The sequence below is a fragment of the Peromyscus maniculatus genome, chromosome 7 (assembly GCF_049852395.1).
Source record: "Peromyscus maniculatus bairdii isolate BWxNUB_F1_BW_parent chromosome 7, HU_Pman_BW_mat_3.1, whole genome shotgun sequence".
In the NCBI taxonomy this organism is placed as follows: Eukaryota; Metazoa; Chordata; class Mammalia; order Rodentia; family Cricetidae; genus Peromyscus; species Peromyscus maniculatus.
The window spans coordinates 36,625,352-36,648,092 of NC_134858.1; the positions used below are offsets into that span (position 1 = coordinate 36,625,352).

At 38.2% G+C, this 22,741-nt stretch overlaps 1 protein-coding gene across 1 annotated transcript; it reads left to right on the forward strand.

The window, feature by feature from the left end:
• Positions 1-16,929: 16,929 nt before the first annotated feature.
• Positions 16,930-17,865, forward strand: LOC102920988 (olfactory receptor 10G7). The gene has a single exon (XM_006992588.4). The coding sequence runs from the start codon at positions 16,930-16,932 to the stop codon at positions 17,863-17,865; it is 936 nt and encodes a 311-aa protein (XP_006992650.3).
• The last annotated feature ends 4,876 nt before the right edge of the window (positions 17,866-22,741 follow it).

A 22,741-nucleotide genomic window follows, 5' to 3' on the forward strand; every position in this document is an offset into this window, starting at 1 on the left:
AAAGTAGTAGGTCTGTAAATACATTTTTTTACTGACGGCCATACAAGCTCATACACTTATTAAAACTGTTGGCTGGCCTGCCTTTGGAATAAAGAAGGTATAAAATGTGACAAGGGCTTCAGAGTTTAAGTAATCTTAACAACATTTTTATAATCATTGTCTTGGATAGGTGTAGAAAAGACACAGAATAGACCTTCCTGTCCCAATTTGAATTAATAATTACCATATTTCAATAAACTTTCCTATCACATTGTTAAAGACACTTTCATTTCTTACTTGCACCTTTATTACATATTGCTTTCTTAAAATAGAAGATAGCTTTCGAAAATACAAATAATTAGCTTCAAGTGTTTATTTCAAAAGTCAGTCATAGTAATTGAATTTGAATTTTAGTCTACATGAGTTTAAAACTTATGCTCAACTCTAAGGAAATAGAAAATATTTTCAGCCTTAACTTTGAAAACAGTAACATGCTTAGTTATTAATTCTTATCCATTATATTATTATTTAACTTTGCTTTCTAAAAGAGAGATTATTTTTAATACTGTATCTATTTAGCAAAATAATAAGAGTGAGTTTTTCTACAGGAGCTATAATCTATCTAGCCATGGGTTCCTGGCCTGAAAATGTTTCCAGGTGTGGATTTCATCTTGTGGAGTATTATTGAAATAAAATCAGTGATTTATTATTCCCATCATGTTCACTCCACTACTGCACTAATGGTCATGTTTTTCCAGAGCAGTAATTTTTGTAGGTCACAGTGTTCATAGCTGGGTAAAATTAGTCTTACTTTTACCCCATATATCCAGCACTTTGAAAGCTAGCCAGCAAGGATGAAGCTTCCAGGTCAGTACCACCTCAATTTCTCCATGTTCTGTGACTCAAGTATATAATGTCTTCATCAGGAGAGTCTTACTGACAACTTTTGAAGGCAACCAATACCATTTGCAATAGCCTGGATTGTTGGGAGGTCTATGGTACCTCACTGGTCAAAAATCCAAAGACACATAACCTATTCCTGAGGCTGGGTTTTTAATTTGCTAGTCTGTGGGGTCAAGTATGGGTATCATTGTCGTGTTATATGGTAACTCCATTTTGCCCCTTTTTATGTGTGTGTGTCTATGTTCCATATACGTGCAAACTCTTATAAAAGTATTTCTCTTAACAACCTCTCTTTTTTAAGTAGAAATATCACAAGTATTTCAAAAAGTTTTGCTAGCATATAGTTTATAATACCATAAAAATAATCCATTTTCAACATAGATTGAGAGATACCTTAGCATCAACATGAACTACAAGTTTGCCTCAGTGAATGAGGTTGAAGACCCATCAAGAAAGATTCCCAACATCAATACGGGGCCTCCACATGAAAACACACACATGTGTGCACCACACATACACATACAAAAGGAAAGAGGAAAAATAAAGAATCCACAGCACTGAATTTATAGTCAATGCATACTTATAAATCTGCACAACCTAACTGGAAAAGTATTTCCTTCACACTGACCAACCTCACTCCCATTTGCAATCCTTCACACCTCCAGCTTCAGGTAATCATGAATGTAATCAGACTTTCTGTGAAATGCTAGTTCCCAAATAATGACACAGAAACCTTCTATTAAATATAAAAGCTTGGCCCTAGCTTAGGCTTGTTCCCAACTAGCTCTTAAACTTAAATTACTTATTTATGTTAATCTACATTTTGCCACATGGCTCATTACCTCTTTTCAGTACCAAACATCAGTTTTCCTCCATGTCTGGCTGGTATATCCCCCACGCCAGATTCTTCCCACTGTTTCAATCTCTGCCCAGAAGTCCCACCTATCATCTCTTGCCTAGCTATTGACCATTCAGTTCTTTATTAAAGCAATCAGAAGGTTCCTTAGGCAGGCAAGGAAGGACAGAGACACATCTTTACAAAATGTGATCAGATATCTCGCAACACACCAATTTATTCTCAACCTTTGCATACTTGCATTTTAAGGAATTATTTTATGTGGAATTATAAAATATGTGCTTCTTTGAGATGACTTCTTTAACCTTGTTTTTGCATATATAGAACCAGTGTGTTGTTTTGCTGTTGATGGTGGGTAATTTCCATTTGTGTTTCCTGGACCATATGCTAACACTGTAATTCCATTTCTAGGTCCCTCAGACACTCTTGGTACAAACTTAGAACCATTTGTTAATTTCAAAATCATTGTCAACATCTAGTCAGGAAGGAATTATTTTGAATTGTTGTATTATGTATTAAGCAGTTACATGAGTGATTGTAGAAAATAACGTGTATCATTTATTATCCAATTCCAGCTCATCATCTCAATTTCTTCTCTCTGCATCACTATAAAAAACAACACTGAGTTTGGAAAAATCAGCCCAACAGTAATGTAATTTATAACTTATAAACATCTCTTTTTCAGTTGCTCTTATTATAATTATAATTATGTTTTGAAATTTTTCTCTAAGTAATTCTAAGAAACTAATCCAGATCTAATAATTACTACCCCGACACATTTATGTTATTGCACAGAGAGAGAGAGAGACAGACAGACAGAGACCCAGACAGAGAGACAGCAATAAGCCTGTTTACCTGTTTTGTCTTTACAATTTCCCAGAACAGGAGTTCTTGGCAAAACCCTGAGCCATTAAATAATGTGACACAAGAGCTGGAAATGGTGTCATTTGTTACAGTTTTGTTTCTCAGTCTGAAAGCCTTCAGGCATTAATCAAGTTTCCTCTGCAAATGTTTTGTTTGTCGGCCAGCCAGAATGAAGCAGGTTCATAGCCCAAGCCCATTGCTTACCAAGACTTATGTGTAGTTCAGGCAAAGAATTTACAAATGTGTTATTTGTACATTATATAGATTGAAACTAATAATGAATTTACAAAGACGGATATGTTACTGTGCTCACAAGCACACACGTTAGCAAGGCCCTATAATCTACTCTGTGTAAACATGAACTGTAGAATCCATTCCGAGGAGGCTTCTTTGAGGACATAAAGTTAAGGCCAAATGAAATGGATTATTGTACTCAAATATTTCCTTTCTAACTCACTTTCACTTTATTCTTTCCTTCACCACATTAATGTACTTTCCATGAGGCAGCATGCACAGGGCCTGCATGGGTCTGCATCAGATTCTCTGAGTGTAAATTACAGCTTTCAGTTCAGCATTTTAATGGGACTCCTGGGTGGGTGAATGAGTGGATCTCTGATTCTTATGCCTTCTCTTAGGCTCTTGTCCTTTTACTGGTTTGCCTTGTCCAATTTTGATGTGATGGTTTTTGTTTTATCTTAGTATCTTTTTTGATAGAGTCTCTTGGAAGCCTGTTCTTACCTAATGAGAGACAGGAAGGGAGGCAGACCCAAATGAGAGGGGAGGTAAGGAGAAACTGGGAGGAGTACAAGGAGGGGAAAATTTATTTGGATATATTGTATAAAAAAAACAATCTATAGTCAATAAAAATAGGGGGGAAAGAAATATCTCCGCTATCATGTATCTCTCCCTAGAACAGTAGCTATGTACTCTCTGTCCAGTACCCACTTGTTTTTTATTGTTAATATGTTTTCAAAGAATAATTTATAAGTAATAAAATTTACCTACTTAAAATGGAAAGTTGAAATATATTGAGAACATTCATAGTTTCCTGCAAACATTGCCCAGCCCCAGAGCATTCACAACATCATCAGGGTTCCTGGTGCCCACGAGCAGTCAGTTCTTGCTCTCACTATCTTCCCCAAAAAGCACCAGCCTTCCTGAGTCAACATAGATGTGTCTTTTCTAGACATTCATATAAGCAAAATAGTACAGTACCAGCTGAACAGAGCCTTTGAGATTGTCATAACACTGTCAAGATTCATTTATGATATAGATAAAACATAAAAATAAGGTATCATTTTTTATTAAGAAAATGTTTATTCATTTTACATACCAACCACAGATCCCCCCTCTCTTCCCTCATCCCTGATCCCCGGCTTTTCTATCCCCAACCCAACCCCATTCCCTCCTCTGACAAGATAAGGCCTCCCATGGAGGGTCAGCAGAGCCTGGCACATTCAGTTGAGGCAGGTCCAAGCCCCTCCCCCTGCATCAAGGCTGTGCAAGGTGTCCCACCATAGGTAGTGGGCTCCAAAAAGCCAGCTCATGCACCAGGGATGGATCCTGATCCTATTGCCTGGGAGCCCCTTAAGCAGGTCAAACTACACAACTGTCTTGTGTATGCAGAGGGGCCTAGTTCAGTCCCATGGAGGCTCCACAGCTGTTGGTCTAAAGTTCATGAGTTCCCACTAGTTTGGCTTAGTTGTCTCTGTAGGTTTCCCCATCATGATCTTCATGCCTCTTGCTCATAGAATCCCTCTTCTCTCTCTTCAGCTGGACTCCTGGAGCTCAGCCTGGTGCTTGGCTATGAATCTCTGTATCTGTTTCCATCAGTTACTGAACGAAGGCTTTGTGATGACAGTTAGGGTATTTACTGATCTGACTACTTGGGGTAAGCCAGTTCTGGCACCCTCTCCACTATTGCTAGTAGTCTAAGCTGGGGTCATCCTTGTAGATTCCTGGGAACTTCCCTAGCACCAAGTTTCTCCCTATCCCCATGACGTTACCCCCTATCATGGTATCTCTTTCATTGCTCTCCCACTCCATCCCTGTTCCAGCTCGACCACCCCATTCCCTTATGTTCTTATACCCTATCCCCTACTCTCTTTTGCCCCACCTCACCCATGGTTTACTCACAAAGATTTCATCTATTTCCCCTTCTCAGAGCGATCCATGTGTCCCTCTTAGGATCCTCCTTCTTAGCTAACTTTTCTGGTTAGCAATGGTTATCCTTTGCTTTACATCTAGTATCCACTTATGAGTGAGTACACACCATGTTTGTCTTTGTGAGTCTGGGTTATCTCACTCAGGATGATATTTTCTAGTTCCACCCATTTGCCTGCAAATTTCAAGATGTCATTGATTTTTATTGCTGAGTAGTACTCCATTGTGTATATGTGCCACATTTTCTTTATCCATTCTTGGGTTGAGGAGCAGTTAGATTGTTTACAGGTTCTGGCTATTACAAATAATGCTGTTATGAACATAGTTGAGCATGTTGTCCCTATGGTATGATTGAGCATTCCTGGGGTATATGCTCAAGAGTGGTATAGCTGGGTCTTGAGGTATATTGATTCCCAATTTTCTGAGAAACTGTCATGCTGATTTCCAAAGTGAGTGTATAAGTTTATACTTCCACCAACAGTGGAGGAGTGTTCCCCTTGCTCTATATCCTATCCAACATAAGCTTTCATCAGTGTTTTTTATCTTAGCCAGTCTGACAGGTGTAAGATGGTATCTCAGAGTTGTTTTGATTTTGCTGTCTAGTTTCTTGAGTTCTTTATATATTTTGGAGATCAGCCCTCTGTCAGATATGGGGTTGGTGAAGATCTTTTCCCATTCTGTAGGCTGCCAATTTGTCTTATTTTCCATGTCCTTTGCCTTACAGAAGCTTTTCAGTTTCAGGAGGTCCCATTTATTAATTGTTGCTCTCAGTGTCTGAGCTACTGTGTTATATTTAGGAAGTGGTCTCCTGTGTCAATGCAGTCAAGACTATTCCCCCCTTTCTCTTATATCACTTTCAGTGTGACTGGATTTATGTTGAGGTCTTTGATCCACTTGGATTTGAATTTTGTGCATGGTGACAGATATGGATCTATTTTCAATCTTCTACATGTTGACATCCAGTTATACCAACACCATTTGTTGAGGGTACTTTCTTTTTCCATTGCACCGTTTTGGCTTCTTTGTCAAAAATCAGGTGTTCATAGGTGTGTGGATTAATGTCAGGGTCTTCAGTTTGATTCCATTGGTCCACATATCGGTTTTTATGCAATACCAAGCTGTTTTTATTACTATAGCTCTATAGTAGAGCTTGATGTCAGGGATGGCGATGCCTCCAGAGGCTTCTTTATTGCACAAGATTAGTTTATCCTGAGTTTTTTGTTTTTCCACATGAAGTTTAATATTATTCCTTTCAGGTCTGTGAAGAATTGTGTTGGGATTTTGATGGGGATTGGATTGAATCTGTAGATTGTTTTTGGTAAGATTGCCATTTTTACTATGTTAACTACCTATTCATGAGCATGGGAGATCTTTCCATTTTCTGATATCTTCTTCAATTTCTTTCTTTGGAGACTTAAAATTGTTGTCATACAGGGCTTTCGCTTGCTTAGTTAGAGTTACCCCAAGGCATTTTATATTACTTGTGGATATTGTAAAGGGTGATGTTTCTTTTCTGATTTCTTTCTCAGCTCATTTACCATTTGTATATAGGAGAGCTACTGATTTTTTTTTTAGTTAATCTTGTATCCTGCCACTTTACTGAAGGAGTTTATCAGCTATAGGAGTTCCCTGGTGGAATTTTTGGGGTCACTTATATATACCATCATATCATCTGCAAATAGTGAAAGTTTGACTTCTTCCTTTCCAACTTGTATCCTCTTGATCTCCTTTTGTTGTCTTATTGCTCTAGCTAGAACTTGAGTACTATACTGAATAAATATTGGGGTAGTGGACAGCCTTGTCTTGTTCCTGATTTTAGTGGAATCACTTTTGAATTTCTTTCCATTTAATTTAATGTTGGCTGTTGGCTTGCTGTAAATTGCCTTTATTATGTTTAGGTATGTTCCTTGTATTCCTGATCTCTCCAAGACCTTTATCATGAAGGGGTGTTGAATTTTGCTGAAGGCTTTTTCAGGATCTAATGAGATGATCATGGGTTTTTTTTTCCAGTTTTGTTTTTATGGTATATTACATTGACAGATTTTCATATGTTGAACCATCCTTGCATCTCTGGGGTGAAGACTACTTGGTCATAGTGGATAATTTTTTCATGTGTTCTTGGATTCAGTTTGCCAGTAAAGAATAAGGTGTCTTTAACTGCTAAATAATATTATGTTTCAAGATAATACCCAGTTTCATGTATCCTGAAAGGATGGTGAAACATACAATCTGTTCTAGCGAGGTGTCTGCACATGCCATGAACAACACAGAAGAAACTGTCCACCTCATTGAGGACACAATAGGATAACTTAAAGATAAGAAATGTGAGGATGCTCCCATGTACAAAGTGGCCCTCCCCTGCCAATTGCTCTCTGAGAAGCAGGTACAAACCCTGTGGTTCATGATGACTATGTATTACATACGTAACAAATGACCACAATTCATTCATAGGCCTTCACTGTATATAGGAAACACTCAGTACCCAATACCACCTCCCCTCTTCATTGCCATATCCCATTAGCCAACTTGAGGGAGATGCACTGCTGGACCAGAGGCCACAAGGCCAACAGAACTGCAAGTAGGTCACCCTCTTGATGACCTCCTCCATTCTTTCAGTGCCCCCCCCCCGCAAAAAAACACTATTCCCAATCCTCCCTCCCCTATTCATTACCCTGTACCAGTCTCCAGCTCAGGAAAAGACTCCCTGCTGAAGAAGAGGCCAAGCAATCCACCAGAACTCAAGCCCTCAACTAGGACAGAGACCCCATACTCAACCACAGGCCACACAGGCTAGAACACCAGAAAGGAAACAGAACCCAAAATATAAAACACCCATCCAACAAAGACAAAGCCAGAAATTGGCACCTGACCTATAATCACAACAAACCCAGATGCCTAGACACCAGCGTAAGAACACACTCAACAACAGTAAAGGCAATATGTCACCAACAGAGCTCAGCTACCCTACTATATTCAGCAAGGCCTGAATATTCTAACACAGCTGAAGTGTAAGAAAAAGACCTTTGTGATTCTCCTTCTTCCTCAAGATCGTTGGCCACTAGTCCACGAGGGTGGAGGGAGCAGATACTGGGAAGAGGCTTGGGACAGCTATGGATTCAATGGCAACAGCCTTCTGGGACTTGACTTCAGTGAGACAACTCAACTTAATTCCAGAGTATTTGAACTATGTAGGATTGGGAATGTAGCTGAAGAGTCACCTAGTTCGCATTAAACAGCACACTCCTGTCATAAAGCTGGGTTAGTGGCAGCATGGCCCTGTGAAAATAGCTAGAGCCTGATACTTAACTGCCGTGTTGTCAGCAGGGGAAGAGCATTTGCAGGGAGCTATGTCAAGGAACTATGCCTGCATTCAGGCTTTGAGACAATTTTCAGATAAGGTCAGTGCTCTGGGCCTAGAGACATTCTCCAGATAAAGGCAGGTAGAGAGCAAGAAATCTCACTGGAAAAAGAGTCGCTCATGTTATTGAGCTTGGAGAGAGCTGCCAGGTCATGATAGACTGCAACCGCTGACTAGCAAGACCTCCCAACAGACCTTAAAACCAACTTTATGAAGATGACAGACATCTTTTAAAAAGAAGCGAATAAATCCCTTAAAGAAAGCCAAGAAAAAACAGTTGAAACAAACATGATAAGAAGAGCTGGAAGTGAGCTGGGAGATAGCTCATTCAGTAAAGAAGAGCTGGAAGGCTCAGCTCTATAAGAGATGGTACAGCCCTGCTTCATTAAGCAGGGCATAATCTTGAGTGAAATCACTAATCAAAATATGTCAAACACTGCCAGGTTCTCCAGGAAGAAATAGATGGGGATGTGGAGGTTGAGGGAAGCCAGGATGGTGAGGAAGATCAGCAGGTTCCCCAACAAGGCAAAGATATAGAAGACCAGGAACAGGACAAAGAGCATGTTCTCTAGCCCTTCACTGCTGGAAACTCCCAGCAGGATGAACTCTGTCACAAAGATGTAGTTCCTCATGCTCATGGGACAGCAGGCCTGGAGAAGTAAAGCGATGTTGTCCATGAGTGACTGAGAACAGCTATCTAAGGCCGTGGCTGCAAATGGAATAAGGCCAGTGAGGGGAAGGGGACCAGTGATGAATCTGCCCTTGAATTCAAGTACTACTTCACATTTAGCCTCAGTTTCCCCAAAGAGGAATCTAGATGACAGAGTAGTTTGTAGTTGGTAAATATGTTACAGTAATCACCTCTTACCACAAATGTCTACCTCTGGTTTATCAGGACTCATGCCTGCTACTTAATTTCTATGAGTTTTTCTGGGGGAAGGGGGTCAGGAGACAACTAAAGTTTAATATCAGACAACTCACAGTTTGTTCATCATTAATCAGCTACTCGAAAATGGGGTTTTCACCTAACCAGAAACTATACATACGTATAATTTGTAAATATTGTAATACATTTATATAAATGTATATTTAACTACTCTTCAAAATATTCTTCTCTTCATTCCTCACCATTTATATGTAATAGAAAAGTTTGCAATTTGTCAATTTTTACTTATAATCCTCCCACACAGATACAAAAAGAGAATAGAGTCCAGGAGGAGCACTGTTCATGGGGATAGAAGTACCTTGACACCACCTGACACTCTATCCTTAGGTTTTGCTTAGAAGCTTTAGAACTCATTAATTGAAAATTGCAGTATCATTAATGTTACTTAAATGTAGCAACCAGTATAAGTATTATATAATCCTAAAGACTAACTTGAATTGTGATTTCTGATCCCCAATTTCTTCTCAAATTTTGTACTATATTTTATCTTAATCCTTCATGTGGTGCCATGATATATAATTGACCTTACTTTTCTGTGATCATATTTATCTACAAGAAATAATCTGATAATTCTATTCACACTGTGTTATAAAATTGTTACTCTGATCATTTCCTGCTTTATTTCACTTTGACCTGTATAATTGCTTTTTCCCTGGATAAAAATCTCAGTAAATGCCACTACTGTCAAGATGGAAGACATGGAGGAGGCAGGAATTGTGACTCTCATCCCTGTCCTCTGTGGAATAGCCAGATCCTCTGTGGTAATTGAATGAGACCCCACCACAAATGTAGTCACAACAGACCAACACTTCTTGGCGGTGCAAAAGCAACTAAACCTCCTGGATGTAAGACAGAGGCAAAAGTGATAATGCAGCAGTAATAAATGTTGCAGACGGGATCACTACAAGATAAGAGATGAAATCTAAGGATCTGTGGGACTATTAAAGAACAGAGTAAATCACACAGATTTTTAAAAAGTGCCATTCAGACTCTAAATTGTATTTTATTTTCATAAACTGGAAAAATTTTAAACTATTTTGTAAACTGGGAGTTACTAGAAGTTACTAAACTCTCCTTTTAATCTGTACCTTTCTGTTTCTAAATAAACTCACAATGCTAAGTGGTAGTTGTCTATGGCATACTGCTCTGGGCAAAGTCAAACATACAAGTTACCTAACCATACTTTCAAGATCCTTCTACTCATCTCCACAATACCTCCCCTGCACATCTCAAGAAAGCATCTGAAGCCATGACTTTAATTCCCACGCTTAGGAGGCAGAAGCAGGAGGATCTTTGCAAGTTCGAAGCCAGTCTGATCTACATAGTAAGTTCCAGCCAGTCATGGCTACATATTAAGACCGTACCTCCAGAAATAATAAAATGAAGTAAGTGTTAAAAGGATCTGATATCACTCCAGTGAAAAATATCCGAAACAAGCTCTCATTCAGAATGAAGAATGCTTTGAAAAAGTACTGAATTTCTGTGGAGTTTCTTGTGATGTCCTTGATGTCCTGCTGTCTCCTACAATCCTTCCTTCCTCTCTTCAGCAGGATTCCCCGAACTCATCATAATGCTTGGCTGTGGGTCCCTTCATCTGTTCCCATCAGTTACTGGATGGAGGCTCTCTGATGACAATTGGAGTAGTCACCAATCTGATCACAGGAGATGGCCAGCTCAGTCTACATATCCACTATTGCTAGGAGTCTTAGCTGGGGTCATCCTTGTAGATTCCTGGGAGATTCCTTTGCATCGGGTTTCTACTGATCCTGATATGCCCCCTCTTTCCAGTCATCTCTTTCAGTACTCTTCCCCTCTATCCATCCCTAACCTGATTTCTCAAGTTCCCATCTCAACCTGCCCCCAGTTCACCCAAGAGAGCTCTTCTCCCTTTCCCAGTGAGAATCATGCATCCCCCCTAGTTTGCTCCTTGTTACATAGCCTCTCCAGGTCTGTGGATTGTCATATTTTCCTTTATAGCTAATATCCACTTATGAGTAACTACATACCATGTTTGTCTTTCTGGGTCTGGGTTACCTCACGCAGGATGATTTTTGTTTTCTAGTCCCTTCCATTTGCTCTCAAATTTCCTGATGTCATTGTTTTTAACAACTAATCAGACTCATAGGAATTCACAGAGTCTGAACCAACAATCAGGGAACCCTCTACATATATGTGACAGTTGTGCAGCTTGGGCTAGTTGTGGGACTCCTAACAATGGGAGCAGGGGCTGTCCCTAGTGCTTTGTTGGCTCTTGGGAACCTATTCCTCATACTAGATTGCCTTGTCTAGCCTAAATACAAGGGAAGACACTTAGTCTTACTGAAACTTGATATGCCATGCTTTCTTGATACCCATGAGAGGCCTGCCCCTTTCTGAACAGAGACTGAGGAGTGGATTGTGGGGGCGAGGGGAGGAGAGGAGGGATGGGAAACTAAAATAAGTAAATAGATAGATAGATAGATAGATAGATAGATAGATAGATAGATTGATAGATAGTGTTGAATTTCCATGAAAGCAGACTTCCAATAGAACTTTTTGAACCATCTCTCAAGAAACAAAGAGCCATTCTTTAGCAAAGATGGAATACTAGATGCTTCATTCAATTCAAATTCTAAAATGTTATTATAAACCTCTTATGAACCTTTGAATTTACTGTCAAAGCACTTATTAATAATTTTGAAAATTACTAACCCTTTGAAATAAGCTGGAAATATAACAAGGATGAGTGTGTGGATTCAAAGGAAGAAAATGCAAATCTTGTCTTTAGCCTCTGTGCAGTCCCATCTTATCCAAAATAGGAGTTTGTCTTAGAAACACATCCTGCTACCCTAGAACCTTGATGAAACCCATCTTTCTTCCACATTAAATGTGTTCTCCTGAAGCTGATACATGTCTGGAGTCTGGTTGCTTCTGCTAACCCTTGTTCTGCTTATATGACTCTCTCCCCCTTAGCCTCCTCTGTCCTGTGAAGCATGCTTTGTATTGTGGTCATTTAACCTGCACAATCAAAGAGAGGAGAATCCTAGCATATGCAAGAGAATTTTTTTTGTTTTGTTTTTTGAGACAGGGTTTCTCTGTGTAGCTTTGCACCTTTCCTGGAACTCACTCTGTAGCCCAGATTGACCTGGAACTCACAGAGATCTGCCTGCCTCTGCCTCCCGAGTGCTGGGATTAAAGGTGTGTGCCACCACCGCCCTGTGCAAGAGAATTCTTATACATGGAAAGTTCCAAGACCTATCAGTAAGTCCTCACTGAGGACACAATGGAGGGGAGACATGCTGGGAATAAAATTGTATGTGTGTGTATTAAGGGTGGGGTGTGTGTGTGTGTCTGTGTGTGTCTGTGTCTGTGTGTCTGTGTATGTGTGTGTATCTGTGTTCACAAAACTGGCTTGTAAAGGGAAGATTGAAGACGTGGAATCAGAAAGATTCTTTGTTTACAAATCCAGTCTTTCAGTTATAAAAATTAGAAATTACCTTCCCCATCAACTCATCATGCATAAGCATTTCTATTCTCTCATTATTTAATTCCCCAAGTCCCGTGTGTAGAAAATTTGGCCCTCGATCAATGACACGATTTAGAGGTCAACATTTTAAAAGGCAGAGCCTAGTTTGAAGGAGGCAGTCACCAGGGGTGGGACCAGGAAGGGTATATTAGCACATGAACCACTCTTTTGCCTTCTCGCCATTTGAGGCGAGCAGTCACAACTGCTATTTCTGACCACAGAGATCAGCCATGCCACAGTCACAAAGCAATGAAATCATATGACCATAGAATAAAATGTCTGAAGCAATAAACAAAAGTAAATCTTCCCTCCTTTACAGTTTATCATCTTTGCTATTTTGTCCCAGCAATGGAAAGCTAATATAACATATCAATGTATAAATGGCTTCAAAATATAATGTTAAGTAACAGAAACTGTGTATGTTTTGATGCTGCCTTATAATTACACATATTAGATTTCAAAAATCTAATGAACATTTTAACTATATAAAATAACAATGCCTTGAAAAGAAATTGTAAATCACAATAAAAAACTCCTAAGAATGGATGAACAAAGACAAGTGAGATCAAAATGGAAACAAAAGGCAAGTGAAGATGAGGCGCCCAATGATTGTTAGTTCATAATAAATATGAACTGTGTAGGTATGCTTATAAAATTTTATCCATATGCTTGTCATATGATTATATAAAGAAAGTGACAAAAATAGATATACTGCAGATTTTATATCCTGGTCCACACACTAACAGGGTTTATATTTAATCGACCAGCCCAAGTGAATAATAAACTGGACCAAATGCATACAAACAGGTGCTTTCAGATCTGGGAAAAGTGCAGACAACCGAAACTTCTGAGGAAGGAAAATTTAGGAGCTGAACACTTTTGTTTCAAAGAATGTTCTGAATTGTGGTGTCAGGGGTCCTACATAGAGAACAAACAGACAGCATGACTATCTAAATAAAAATCAATCTGATGCATTATCCGAAATCAGTGAGTTTAGCTGAACTGCAGGATACAATACTGAGATAAAACATCTATTACCTTTCTACATGCTAAAATTATCACTTAAAATATAAAGACAGGAAAAATAATGAATCTGGGAATATGAGCTAGGTCTGAGCACTGAAATCAATGCATTGTTGAGAGATATAAAAGACATATGTGTGTCCATGATTCAGACACAATGCTTATAAAATGTCTGTTCTCCCATAATTACTCTGTATGTTCAATGCAATGCTGACTAAAATCTAAACAGACCTGTTTGTAGAAATTAGAAAGCTGATTCCAAAATAACATAGAAGTGCAAAGAACATTGAACAGCAAAAGTTGTTTAAAGACCAAACATTCAAGGAGGAACACTGGCAGAGCAAGTCCAATGATGAAATGGTTGCTAAATACAGGCACGTGGAGTCCTGTACTTATCTACTCGTTTGCAGAGCATCAGAAGATGACACCATCACATGGGAATGGTCTGGGTGGTGTGGGGCATTATCTTATATAAAGTTTAAAAGTGAAGAATTATATTTAAGTTTGATTTTATTTATATTCACCATCATCATTGTGTAAGTATTATGTGTATGAGAAGGTATACATGTCATGCTGGACTTGTAGAGGTCAGAGGACAATTTTGGAGGCCAGTTCTCTCCACCTTCATATAGGTCCTAGGGATCCAACTCAGGTTGCCAAGGTTGTATAGCAAGCATGTTGCCTAATGAGCCATCTCACTTGCCTGAGTGCAGAATTCTTGATGATGCCTGGAGCTCTAGTTTGTTTATCATGTAGATTCTCACCATATTGTGAAGGAGAGCCCAAAAAGTGGATAATTCTTTTCTTCTTGCTGAAAAGATCAAACTCATTCAATGCCGTCGTTGAGATTCTCTTGATAGAAAACCTATACTGAACAGGATGTGCATCTCTCATGAGAATAAAATACCAAAACTGCTTGCATTTCATAACGTAATATTGAGATATGTTAAGCAGAACTAAACTGCCAGTAATTTTTAAAATAAACTTTCTAAAAAATGTGGTGGTTTTACATAGATAAAATATGTCTTAATTTAAGTAGACACCCAATGTTAAAAAATTGAGTGTTCTGTTAGGTTTTCAGGAATGTTACTTTAAGGGGCTTCCAGTATTCAAAACTCTTCCACAGAGAGGAATATTACCCATCTATAGGTGCCAGCATTGCTTTTAGCATAGTGTGGGCTTTGGGTTGCTTTTTATTTTTATGAGAACTCTTTCCCTAGTAATTAAGACATGCATTAATTCCAGAAGGAAACATCTTCTTTTTCTTTAGTTTCATTAATTCATGTGAAAACAAACAAACAAAAAAAGCACTTTCACATAAAAAATGCAAACATGTTTTAAATGTAAAGAAGGAATAAAGGCAGAAGTTCCAAAGAAATTTCTGAGCCAGCCAATGTGAGGTAACATCGATTTCTGGACAGAAGCCCTGGAGAGGAGTGGTTTAATTAGTAAGCTGCGTCTCTAGGAACCACCACCTGAGTATTCCTGGAGCCTAGAAAAGTTAAAGATTCATCAAAGAGATTTGTAGCCGCGACAGAGAATTGCCCCCTAGGGCATAAAAGTCCTAATTTTCCACTTGTTAAATCACAGAAGAAATCTAGCATGAATATTAATCATTCCCTGCAGAAGTCTTGAAGATAGACTTTGATGGTTATTCATTACATTTTGGCAAAATAAAAAGGTCAAAAGAATGATGGTTCATCAAAGCAGAACCAGCTTACACACATGAATTTGGCTAGAATTATCAACATTTATAATAATGTTGGAATATGCTTGCCTATGAAGAATCTAGGGCCAAAATATTATCTTCTGAAATATCAACCCAATCTTAAACTCTATTTCAAAAGGATCTTGTTTCTACAGTTTTTCTTCTTGTTTTTAAACCATGCAGGTGAATAACTGATACTTCTCATCAAGGATATGGAGCTTCTATAAACCTTAATATCTGCCTCGTGATCCAAAAAGAACTCCACAATTGGTAAGCAGCCAAAATTGTCTAAACTCAACATTTCATTCCTGGCTGGTCACACTGGATATATTTAAAGCAGAAACTCTTGGATTCTTCAGTCTTCTTAAAGTCAGTTTACAATGCCTTAGTTGTGACTTAGCTAACACTACATAGTTTAATAAAGGTCTGTTATATAATGCATCAGTCAATTAAGTACTTTTCCTGTGCACCATAGCATTATACCTCTGAACAAAGAACACAGCGCCAGCTGACTTCCACACAGGAAGGCTATCCATGATAGTGAGGCAAAGGTGACAAGTATAGAAGTATCATAATTACTGAGCAAGTGACACTCCTTTTTAATTGGCTAGGTCTAGATTTCTGGCCAGATTTCTATTGAGGTTCTATGAATTTTCACTACCTTTTATGTTTAACTGTATCATTTATGAGACACCAGTCTGCTCTTTGAAGAAAAAAATTGTCTTATCTCTGAAATAATAGATATCCTACAAACAAAAATAATTTCAGACTGTGTATACAGTTGGTATGTTTAGATTTCATAGCAAAATATGTTATTATATTTAATTCAGACCTGATAGTCAAAGATGAGACGTGTTTGGTTCTCTTGACAACTTAAGCACAATTTTTCATGAACATTTCAAAATGCACAGAGATCATTTGATCACACTTCCATTGACTGAACACTAGCTTAAATTCCTGGACCCAACCAGATCCAGATTATTTCTGTGATAAATAAGAAAGGATGGAGGAAATGTGCTCTGACCATTACTGTACTAGTTTTCAGCTCTTCTTATGACCAGAAAGGCAGGAAACAGGAAAAAAGGCAGACTCTCTGTAATACAAAAAAAAAAAAAAAAGATTGCAGGCATGCACATTTGCTCCTGGTATCTTACCAGAGAGCATCCAGGAGGAAGGTTGCTGTCATTTTCTCATTCAAATGCAATTATTTAATGATCAAAGGGGGAGAATGAATGATTGGAGGTGTGTGTGTGTGTGTGTGTGTGTGTGTGTGTGTGTGTGTGTGTGTGTGTGTACATGCACAAGCACCCACACATGTTAAAGGAAAGGAGAGAAGGCTATTAGAATGAAGGTTGGTGCTGGGAGAAGTTTATCAGCTCTACTTATTACTTGAGCATGATCATTTTAATTTTACAAAACCAAGAATACTGATTTTGATCCTCTTGTTAAAAGTCAACCATTTCATGTAAATTTTACATTCTTTTCATATGGCTAACAGGGATATGGCTGGCATAAGCAAGCAATCATTCATCTGAACTGAATGTCTATAGCAAATATAATAAAACAATTTATAGTTTGTGTTCTTCGTCAGTGAAAATTCAATGGCCATATTTCATATGAAGACATGTCAAACATGAGCCTAGTGACCACGTTCTTCCTCTCAGGCCTTCCCCACCCACCAGTCCTGGATACCACGCTCTTTGCACTCTTCCTGGTGATTTACATTCTCACTGTGCTGGGCAACCTCCTTATCCTGACGGTGATCAGGGTAGATTCCCACCTCCACACACCCATGTACTACTTTCTCACCAACCTCTCCTTTATTGACATGTGGTTCTCCACAGTCACAGTGCCTAAAATGCTGATGACCTTGGTGTCCCCAGGGGGCGGGGCTATCTCCTTCTATAGCTGTGTGGCACAGTTCTACTCCTTCCACTTCCTGGGTAGCACCGAGTGTTTCCTCTACACAGTCATGTCCTATGATCGCTACCTGGCCATCAGTTACCCCCTCAGGTACAGCAGCATGATGAGTGGGAGAGTGTGTGCCCTCCTGGCTGCTGGCACCTGGCTCACTGGTTCCCTGCACTCCGCTGTCCAGACGTCATTGACTTTCCATTTGCCCTACTGTGGACCCAACCAGATCCAGCATTATTTCTGTGATGCTCCTCCCATTCTCAAGCTAGCTTGTGCAGACACTTCAGCCAATGAGATGGTCATCTTTGTAAACATTGGTGTGGTGGCCTCAGGCTGCTTTCTGCTGATTGCTCTGTCCTATGTGTCTATTGTCTGTTCCATCCTGAGGATCCGCACCTCAGAGGGCCGACACAGAGCTTTCCAGACCTGTGCCTCTCACTGCATCGTGGTCCTCTGTTTCTTTGGCCCTGGGATCTTCATCTACCTGAGGCCAGGCTCCAGGGATGCTGTGGATGGAGTTGTGGCCGTTTTCTACACTGTTTTGACACCTTTACTCAACCCTGTTGTGTACACCCTGAGGAACAAAGAAGTGAAGAAAGCCCTGTTGAAATTAAAATATGGGTCAGTATTTACTCGGGGTAAATAATCAAGTAACGAATATGCTTAATATCTTCAAAATCTCTGATTAAATTATGCTTCCAATGTGGCTATGAGAATTTCAAAAGAGCACTTCAAATATCGAACCCTAACTTCTAATGAAGTAACTGATAATTTTTCACTCCTTGGTAAACACTTGTACAAATCCCAAAGAAAATCCCTGTGAGCATGGTCATCTCAGCAGAAGAGACACACTGCTGCTTTGCTTTGTGTTCTGAGAAAAACAACTTAATTTTACTACCTATACAAATATTTTCAAGAATTGCAATCCAGTGTCATATTCCTACAGTATGCTTTATTCAAATGAATCTCCTTCTTTGTGTGTTTTATACACTTCATAATAAAAATTATATATAATACAGTACACTAAAAAACATAGTATGCTTATGAAGAAATTGACATATTAGGAAACACTTAACAAAACAGTTTTATTCCCCAAACTGTCTTAATTCCCTTTCAGGAGCTAAAATAATTGTAGATTTTAACATTTTTAATACTCTGACAACTATGAGAGCTATATCCATGAATGTGACATATACATTGTATGTTTCCTATTGGTTACTGATAACAGCTACCAGCTGTCCTTCTCTGGAAAATTGCTGACATTTTGTCCAAATTCCAAGTGTCCATTTCAGAAATCTTAAATTTTATTCTGTAAAAACATAAGGACAGACATTAAGTGTAAAAAAAAATGTCCTTAGAGAAAAAGGATCAAAAGTATTCATTGAGTTTATTCTCCAATTTATACAGATTCTCATATAATTATGCTAGTTCTACAAGCCATGTTTATTTGATTTAAAGTATAAATTGTACTTTGGATACTTTGTAAGAAGCAAAATTTGCACAATAAGTCCCACAATCAATTGTACACATATATACAGAAAGTGTGAATTATATTTCCTAAAAATGTTTCATGTACATGTCACATGCATCCTCTTAATACAATACATGCCACCCTTTCTAGCAGGTGAGGAAGGCAGAGCTGGAACACTAACATAAAGTGTACCCAGACTCCTAATATTTGTTTCAACTGCATTTCAGAGGTATTTGAGAAAGAACAAGCTGTACTAGCTTGCCATGGCTTCCTTGAATAAGCTGTGACACTGTGCTGAGAATAAAATCCTATTGACTCTGGTAGCCTGGCACACAACATTTATAAAGTCCTGACCTATGCACAAGCCAGGGCTGTTACTAGAGAAACTCTGTCTCAAGAAATCAAAAAGAGAAAAAAAAAATGGTTGAGTCGTAAATAATTATATTTATTAAGGTAATTTATCAGTAATCAAAAGAACTTACATTTCTGCCCCCTTAAAAATACTGTTTAACTGTCAGGGAAAGTACAAACAGACAACTGTGATTCCAACCAGCAAAAAAAGTTGTACACAACAAAAGAAACACTCCAGAAAATGACAACCTTGGACTGAAAGAAACATTTGCAGGTCATCTGTTTGATACAGAGTTGATATCCAAAACAGACCATTCAAAACACTTAATATCACATGTGTATAAGTACATAAATATTGCATGCATGTGTGAGAGATGAGTCTCCAAAGATGGGTCAAAGTACTTGAGTATTTTCCAAACAATTCATATGAATTGCCAAGATGTATGCCTTTAATATCACTAATCATCAAGAAAGTGCAAATCGAGCCATTAATGTGAAATGATAGATATTACCAAAACTCAGAAATCTAGTTTATTACATGGAGATGACTACAAGAACAAAGTTGGTTCATTCTACTTTTCATACATTTTATCACTTTTTATCATATCTAGCATTATTTACCTATTTTTAAAGTTTAACTTCTTGAGTTTTTTGAAAGTATCATACAATACTGTTGCTGTGGGATATCTTTCTGTATGCTGTGAATATGTGTGGCTCTCATTGGATAATGAATAAAGCTTCGTTGTGTGGTTGCTATATTGTGCACCCCAATAAACTTATCTGGGGTCAGAGAACAGAACAGTCATAATAGCAAACATAGAGGATAGGCAGTGGTAGCACACGCCTTTAATCCTAGCATTCCAGAGGCAGAGAGTCATCTGGATCTCTGTGAGTTCAAAGCCACACTGTAAACAGCCAGGCATGGTGACTCATGCCTTTAATCCCAGGAAGTGATCCCAGAAAGCAGAAAGGTATATAAGGTGAGAAAACCAGGAACTAGAGCCTGGTTAAGCTTTTAGGCTTTTGAGCAGCAGTTCAGCTGAGATCCATTTGGATGAGGACTCATAGGCTTCCAGTCTGAGGAAACAGGATCAGCTGAGGAATTGGCAAGGTGAGGTGGCTGTGGCTTGTTATGCTTCTCTGATCTTCCAGCATTCATCCGATTAACTGGCACCAGGTTTGTTCTTATTAATAAGACCATTTAAGATTCGTGCTACATTATTGGCCTATGGCAGAGCAGGATGGAACCACGTGGGAAAATCCAAAAGAGATAGAGAGAGAAGAAGGGTGGAGTCAAGGATTCGCCAGCCCACCACCAAAGGAGCAACAAGATGCCAGCAGACTGGTAATGCCACGCCATGTGGCAACATATAGATTAATAGGAATGGTTTAATTTAAGATGAAAGAGCTAGCTAGCAAGAAGCTAAAGCCATAGGCCATACAGTTTATAATTATATAAGTCTCTGAGTGACTATTTTATAAACAGGTATGTGACCGTCTGTGGGAGAGATTTGTCCTGACTGCCAGGCAAGGCAGAAGTGGAGAAATTTTGGGCTACCTACTTACTGTATATACTTCACTTATACTCTTTCTCTTCTCTCTAAATCCTCTTATGCCTCCCTAACACTTTTTCAAATTAATGACCTCTTTTTCATTATTATTACATATAACAATACATGTTTTATGATTTTACTTTTCTTTTTTAATTTTTACATATATGTGGGCACACACACATGTATATCTTTTTACCATTGCTCATATGTACATGTTTAAGACTGAACAATTGTGACTGGATAACTTATCAGGGAGCTCATCCCTGAAAAAAACAAAATCTTCCCCTCACGGTAAACATCGATTTCCTGTAACTCTTCATCTTGGAGGAGGGGGTCTTTATGATCGTCCCCGATCCACACTGGCATGCCAAGAGCTGTTGTCATTGTAAAGATCTTGTTTAAGCAACCATGTTATCGAGATCCACGGTAGCAGCTTGCCGGCCATATCCAAAGGACACTAGCTTGTCAATTACTGGTCTTAATTCCTGAGTAAATGGAATTCTACTCAGAAAGTTCTTTCCTACACCTATGTCTTTTAGGGTACTGTATGTGGACTTATATATACATATAAGTATATATATATATATATATATATATATATATATATATATATAATTTTTGAGATTATAATACAATTATTATTACATTATATTATAACCCTTACCTTTCTTTCCTCCAGCTCCTCCCATGTATACCTACTTCTCTCTTTAAATCTACGACTTCTCTTTCTTTGTTGTTCCATGTATAATATATATTTACATATATACAAAGAAATATATATGTATATATTCTTCTCAGTCCATATAATGATGTGTGTGTGTGTGTGTGTGTGTGTGTGTGTGTGTGTGTGTTTTCAGATCTAACCATTTGGTATTGGATAATCAATTGGTGTGCTCTTTCCTGGGGGGACATAGCATTCCTTATTGGCATGTATTTCTTTATGTAGGGTTGAGGTCTTATGTACTTTCCCCATTCCACATTAGTAAGTCTATTAGTGTCATCCTTCTTAATGTTGGATGTGAGTTCATCATGCATGTCATTTATTGTGTTGAGGTATGTCCCCTCTCTATTTAGGAATATCATAAAGACATGTTGAGTTTTGTCTGAATTTAATCATAAAGACATGGCTGGATTTTCTGTATCTATTGAAAAGATCATGTACATTTTTACTTTAAGTAAGATCATGTAAGTTTTTACTTTAAGTCTATTTATATGATCTATATGATGATTTATGTATGTTGACTATCCCTGAACATCTAGGATAAAAAAATTGATTATGTTGGATGATCTTTTTTTTATGTAGCTGGAATTCTATTTGAAAGTATTTTTATGAGAATTTTTTAATCTATGTTCAATAGGAATATTGAACTATAGTTTTTTCTTTTTGTTTTTAATGTGTTTTACATGGTATGGGTATAACAGTAACACTGGTTTTACAGAGGGAACTCTTCTGATTCTTGTCCTTTTAATAATTTAAGAAGTATTGGTCATAGATCTCTTTGAAGTCTGGCAGAATGTTGCTAAGAGTCCATCCGAGCCTGGGCATTTCTCAGTACAATGCATTTTATTGCTGTTTTTAACTTCATGAAGTGTAGGTTTGTCAAGGTCTCCTAATATTTAAAATTTCTTTGGTGTCTATCATAGTGTTTCCCTGTTCATTGCTGACTCTGTTAATTTAGATTGTATCTTTCTTATGGTTAACTGGGCCAAGCTCTGTCAATGTTTACCTTTTGTTGCACCAGCTCTTAGATCTGTTGAGTCTTTGTGTTGTTTTCTTTGTTAGTTTTCACTGAGTTCTGCTCTTATTTCTGTTATGTCTTCCTATCTGCTCCGTTTAGGTTTGGTTTGTTTGTGTGTTTTTTTTCCAAATTCTTGAGTTGTATCATTAAGTCATTTATTCATGCTCTCTGATTTTTTTCCCTTTTTAAAATTATTTCTATTTTGTTTCTTTCTCTCCTTTTTCTCTGACTCTACATATTCTTTCCTCTCCCCCAACTTCTCTCACGTATTTTTAGATCTTTTTAATGTAGGCACTTAGAGCTATACATTTCCCTCCTAGGACAGCTTTTAAAGTGTCCCAGGAGTATTGTTGTGTTGTGTTTTGATTTTCACTTAATTCCATGATGTTTCTTGATATCTTATTTTGC